This window comes from Euwallacea fornicatus, chromosome 5 (assembly GCF_040115645.1).
Source record: "Euwallacea fornicatus isolate EFF26 chromosome 5, ASM4011564v1, whole genome shotgun sequence".
Classification (NCBI taxonomy): domain Eukaryota; kingdom Metazoa; phylum Arthropoda; class Insecta; order Coleoptera; family Curculionidae; genus Euwallacea; species Euwallacea fornicatus.
Genome location: NC_089545.1, coordinates 3,606,589 through 3,612,902, shown reverse-complemented (window position 1 = coordinate 3,612,902; position 6,314 = coordinate 3,606,589). Strand labels below are relative to the sequence as shown.

Below are 6,314 nucleotides of genomic sequence, written 5' to 3'. Positions count from 1 at the left end.
GAGCGTAGTGTGCAGAGCGTAGTTTTAGTCTTAAGGTCGCGCAGCAGCAGCAAAAGACTTCTTATTCATGATTCATATGGTGGTCTTTTCGTGATTCGGGAAATCGAGCTTAAGAGGGAAGGTGGTTTCGTACTGCCTTAAGTCAAGATAATGTCATACCTGCCGGGTACCCGGTGGCTGGTGAACTAGTGGTGAGGATGCAAAGTCATGAAGAAAAATTGAATTTTGTTTGCGTTAGTGCGCTAATGTATTCGTCAAAATTTCAAAAATGTCAAAATTTTCCGAATGCTTTATTGGAAATTTCCACGTTGTTGCTAATTTCGGTTTGACTCGTGAAACCAGCCAGGTTGGGCATTTTAACTAACAAAAACAATTTAAAAAATTCAATGCGTCAGACAATGACGTTTAATTGTTGCTAGGTTCAAAAATATTTGAACGCATTAAAGGACGTACGAGCTAGAAAAAGACAACATTTATAGCAACTGTCGCAGATCTAAATGAGCGAAGATGAAAGACTGACAGATGCGCAAGAACATATCGCACGTTTTGTCATTGAATTTACTTCAGACTTGTCACTGCATTTATTGTCAAGCTAACTGGATCATTAATCAATTTCGCAACTTGTTCTTCGTTAGGCAAAATAGAAAAAGACAAACAATGATTCACAGTCGTAGTAGCTCTATTAATAATATGGTGTGTTCACAGATAGCAGTAACTGTAGTATTTTATTTTAAACATATGTAAACTCTTTAATTCTTAAGATTTCTGGGTATCACGTGGTGGCCATCTCTACTGGCTCAGTTTATAGATGGGACTTAGTGTAACTCATAGGAGCCGAACTTGTTGTTTTTTATATACCTACATGACAAATATGGATTATCTCCTGTATCTCCTTAATATAAAAATAACATCAAAATTTATAAAAAAATTCCTGAATCGCATTCTGAACAACCAAAATTTCAAGTTGAGTTGTATTCGTTTATGCTGTTAACATACGGTGTTAATTAATGACATATTTATACGTCACAGGACAATTCCCCGTTTTTTGACTCTCAATCTTCTCTTTGCGGATCTTAGATTTTATGTTGTTATAGTTCAATATCTTTCAAATTTGCAGTAATTACTCATCTTAGGATGCGATTATCCTACATTCGATATATCTTTACAACGGTGCATAGGTACAATTTTCATTGGTTAATATGTCGTTAGTACCGTAAACGTCCGATTTAAATAACGGTAATCTGACGCATATTTTTCTATGTGTTTTCGTGTTGTCTGGCAGTGCGTCGCAAACCAGTGGTAGTCCGCGAGATTCTTTTGAAAAATGGTATGTGACCCAAAGGATGTGGATGATGGAACTAGGTGCTAAAAGATCAGAGGCATGTATTTAGCATATTGATTATTTAAATTTTAGCTATTGTGCAATGTAAAATCATAAAAACAATGTGTTTGACAGCGTAACTTAAAGAAAACATCTGTCAAATTTTTTTCATATTTATTTTACGCTACATGGTGTCCATCTCTTGGTCAGTGACAGCGCTTTTGAAACAATAGTGAAAACCCTATAAAGATACAGTTAGTCAGATTTTGTTTCTGCAATAAATTTTTATTCTTTTCAACCGAAAATGACACTAAAAGGCGAAATATCATAGCTAACAGGTACGGAAAGCTACTTTTCGCACTCGTTAGGTACAGTATTTTTTTAGAGATTTAAGTACAGTATTGTGTTAGGTGAACAATTGTTATCGAGCATGTGTACTTTCATTGAGAAAATATATGCGGAATGACCACTTTACGGGATTCATTTACACATAATATTCTTGAGAAAAAATTGTATCAAGACTCACGTACGTATGTTGTATTGTAGAAATCAAAATTTCTAGAAATTATTTATTCCAATGTTTCAAAACAATACTTTCGGAATGAAAATATTTCCAGGTAAGAAACCAAATTTTTACGGTTTTCCCGACAATTATATCGATTGTTGTGCAACTTCTCCTCGAGTTGACGCGTATCACAAGCAGTGTCATTTCTAAAAAAAACTTTATGTATCCCAAGGTATCGTGAGTTCCCCGCCTTATTTATAGCCAAACGGCATATGGAAATGGAAATTCAATAAATATGAATGTTTATGTGTAGGTACTTACAACCCAATTCACGTAGCGCATGTTAACATCCGCTCATTGGGACGTCAATGCTCAAAACATAGCGAGTTGTACAGCCTTGACCTGACAGTAAAAACTTATCTTGGATAAATAATGCAGAACTAATATTAATTTTTTATTATCATTTTTTTATATGGTTCCGCGTTAGTCTTTTTTTTATTATTATTAAAGTAAAAGCTACATAGATAGCTTGTATTGAACACCAATATTCAAATGGGGAAACTTCTCGCATTAACATGCACACAGAAGGGAAACTTTTCTTTTAGAACGGGAAGTAGACATAATCCGCGTTTCGATCAATTAACCAATTAACCTGAAAAATAAAAATGAAAATATACGTCGTTCCAACCGAACACAATATAAAGGGAAATTACGTGAAAACGACAAACAGTCTCCAGATATTCCCACAAAGGTAAACCTCATGATTGCCGACAATGCGAAATGTATTCGAAAGTAATGAGAAGCAAACCTTTTCTTTTTTTAATTAATGCATATTGCAATAAATGAATCAGAACAATAGATCAATGTTATCGCCGGTCCATCCGTGAGAACGCCTTTCTTGAGTATTTTACTGCTAACGAAGTGACGTTGGAGGTATTCGAATTTGATTTATTCAGATTATTTGAGTGGATTAAGATGTGCATATATTCTTATTTGTTAAAAACTACCGAGGCTAATTGCACAAGGACTCATAACTCCACTAAGATTTTTTTTTCATATCAAGCGAACTCGGCTCTTAACGAGAAAATACTGCTTATTAATTATTATCCTTTCGATTACTTTATGGAAATTTAATATTGTCATAAAGAAGTGAAGAACGAACAGCCGTAAAAAAAAATCATCAATACCATGGGGTAATGTAGATAATAACGACACATAAGCAATCAAGATTAAAACAGCGACATTGAAAACGATTTTGGGGACTACAGAGAGAATTTGGTGCATGTTCATATTTCAACTGTTAGCGAGATTAATCAAAATATCGGATAATTTGCTGATCAATGGATTTTATGCCACAAACTCTATTGAATATCGTGATTATTTATCCGTCATTTTGCTGGATGAATGATATAGGAGTATAGAGAGAGTTAGAGCATGCGGAGTAAGGCAAGCGTTTAATGCACAGCTAGTTTTTTAAAAACATGCTGTATATACAATGTTAAGATGGCAACAATTTTTCTGTTACTGGCACCTTTCATTACTCAAAAATTGCGAAAATTCTATTAAAAAAACCCGTATGCCTGCGACTTCAATAATAACTAAACCCGTAATCATTTACAAAATAGAAATGCAAACTTTCCACAGGGCGGTTCAAATTACATAGTTACTTTTAGCGGCAGTCTCAGTAAAGCATTAAATAATATCCATTATTACAACGAAAATTTTTGATTTACATAATATATGTTGAAAGTGATACTTTACATCCGGTCTCACTTTTCGCACGCATTGAGAATAACATTTTTCCCCTGGACGCATATCTGTTAGCTTTTTCATATTTTGTAATTTCATTTTGCCAGAAGAGTAAAAACAATTAACATTGTTCTGTTAACGAGGGATGATAAATTAATGCTGATATTTGGATAAATCTCAAATAAATAAGATCTCTGAACTGAATACGTCACTCGATCAACAAGCCGTTCTATCGAGGCGTAAGTCAATTACTTAGAGGGAGTTTGAAGAGCTAAGATTGGACGGAATCCGGCATTTCGGGACACATCTTTATTTAAAATTGGATCGAATCTCCAATATACCAAATAGAGCGGTTCCTAAGTCATTAGTAAGTTGACGGGAGGAGGGTAAAAACCAAAAATGTTTTTCCATTTATATATTAAACCACTTGTGGATTAATTTTATTTCACCTAAATTACGAGAGTATGATATTCTTTAAAGTTAAAGCTAATCGACATAGTGGCAAACCAATAATATTATTGTGATCACCATCTATTCTGCTGACGAATGTGCTGGCTATTCCTTGAATTCCATATCCCCCTGCTTTCCCCCTGAAAATATTTATGAAGGTAAGGGGGAATAAAGGTTATAAGATTCTAATACAGCTACTAACATTGGTTCTCCAGTTTCTACATACGCCAATATTTCTGCGTCTGTTAATGGGGACATATACACCGTGGTCACTTCCGTAAATGTATGTATTTTATTTTTGTACCAAACGACGACGCCCGTGTAGACACTATTGGGTATGTTGCTTTGAGTTAATCTAAAAATATATATTTCGATTTTTATTTGCTAAAAATATTTCCCAGATTATTTAAACTAATGCTGGTTTATAAATTCATCCATGATGACGACTGGATCCAGATTTGACATAGAGCAGCTCCGTAAGAGTCAATTTGTGAACACCTTTACTCTATTGAAATCGTTGTGAGCGATTAAAAATAAATGGTGGTTCCAAACTGCTTAGGTATCGTGAAATCCAAAAAAAAAAACAAGTAGAAGACCGGTTAAAGCATGGCTAGCACAAGCACAACTTTATGAAAATCTTTTTGAGAACGAGAACATTCTCAGTGATCTCACGGATATCCGGAAAATGAAAATTCGCAAAACAGTTTTTATTTTTTTCAGTTCTCATTTGGCTATCTATTATTAAAAATAACATCACTTAATCATCAGCACTTTCTCGCGACCATTTCACAGCATAGTTTTATATTTCTATCCGACGTTTCGGCTAGACGCCATCATTCACTTATTAAAATATTTTAAAACGAATATATTTTTACACAATTTTTTGCTTGTATTAGATAATCACTTATACCCACTGCCTCATTTACGTTTGTTTCCAGACTACCCTGATAAACTTACTCAGATATACATTTAACTGCCTCCTCTTTCGTTTTTGGTTTTCCGAACATTCTGCCGTTATGAGCTACCATGGTGTCTACTGCGATAATAAGGTCCGATTTCCTGTCATCGTTTTTAAGTTTTTTGTAGACATCGTTCAGCTTTCCCAAAGCAGTCTTTTCAACGAATTCGGAAAATGTGTGTTCCGCGGGGTTCAAATTTTCCTCATAGTCAGAAGAAACAATTTCAAATTTTAAATTCTGAAAATGAACACATAAATAGGTACCGAAAGAAGCGAAGTCCTGGGCACAGGATCATTGAAACTCAACGTCGATACATTACGCGAAACTTTTTAGGTAAAAATTTTTTTTCCTACGAGCGTGCACTAAAGTGGTTTTACTGCTTGCATTTGCGACCTGAAAATAGCAGTTTACCGCACGCGAAACATGGTAGCAGGTGTTGGTGCTAAAAATCTCCAAAAGAAACATCAAACTGCAATCGTTGAGATGCGTGCGAATATTTTTTTTTCATAAAAATGCGGTAAAGTGGTTTTACCGAACGTATTTGTGGACTGAAGTAAATTTACTCTTAAAAATTGGACAGGGCAATTCAACTCTGATGTCATAAATGACGATGTATTGATGACACGAGCATCGAGCATGCGTAATATTTAACTCGGCTAAACACAAGGACGTCTGATTTCAATAGCGAATAATAATAAATAGTTTGAGTTTTATCTTCGTTCTGGGTATAGTGCCGCGTTTGGGTCCGCAACCTGTGGGCGCCTCCAATGTTGTACGCTTTCAGCAATATCAGATTAAGAATTGAAAGTGAAATTTTCCAAAATAAAAACTCAATTCCTATAGAACTGAAAAAAATTGTATAAAACTGTTGATTATAGAAAACTAATGTATTTATAAAGCGCCATCTCTTACCGTACTCCTAAGTAAATCAGCTCGTTGCTTCGAGCTGCTGGCAAGTACGATCCTCATGGAATTTAATTGACTTAGAAACGGCTCCAACATTTTTACTGATTGACCAATAACGCACTGGTATAGACACTTAATGGAATTATAGTTTAGTTCAGGTACTGGTATTAGATGTAATGCAGTATTTGTTTAAGTATAAATAGAACTTAGATTAATCAAATCTCCAACTTCGGACATGGACGTTGCATCATAATGAAAGGAGACCTTCATATACTGAACGTGTCGCACGCAGTTCCTCACTTGCAAGTACCAAGTACGCAAGTTCCGATATCTAGATTCGATGCTTTCGCCACACGTGGCGCCATCTTCATGTAGTTGGAAAGAATTAAATATTGATATTTGACGATTGAAGGAATATTTTTGC

At 34.9% G+C, this 6,314-nt stretch overlaps 1 protein-coding gene across 1 annotated transcript; it reads right to left on the bottom strand.

Annotated features, from left to right (window-relative positions):
* Positions 1–3,975: 3,975 nt before the first annotated feature.
* Positions 3,976–6,198, bottom strand: LOC136339012 (dTTP/UTP pyrophosphatase). The gene is made up of 4 exons (XM_066281910.1): positions 5,897–6,198; positions 4,983–5,221; positions 4,228–4,380; positions 3,976–4,165 (listed from the first exon to the last, which is right to left on the bottom strand). The coding sequence occupies exons 1-4, from the start codon at positions 5,984–5,986 to the stop codon at positions 4,030–4,032; spliced, it is 618 nt and encodes a 205-aa protein (XP_066138007.1). The 5' UTR covers positions 5,987–6,198; the 3' UTR covers positions 3,976–4,029.
* Positions 6,199–6,314: the final 116 nt, after the last annotated feature.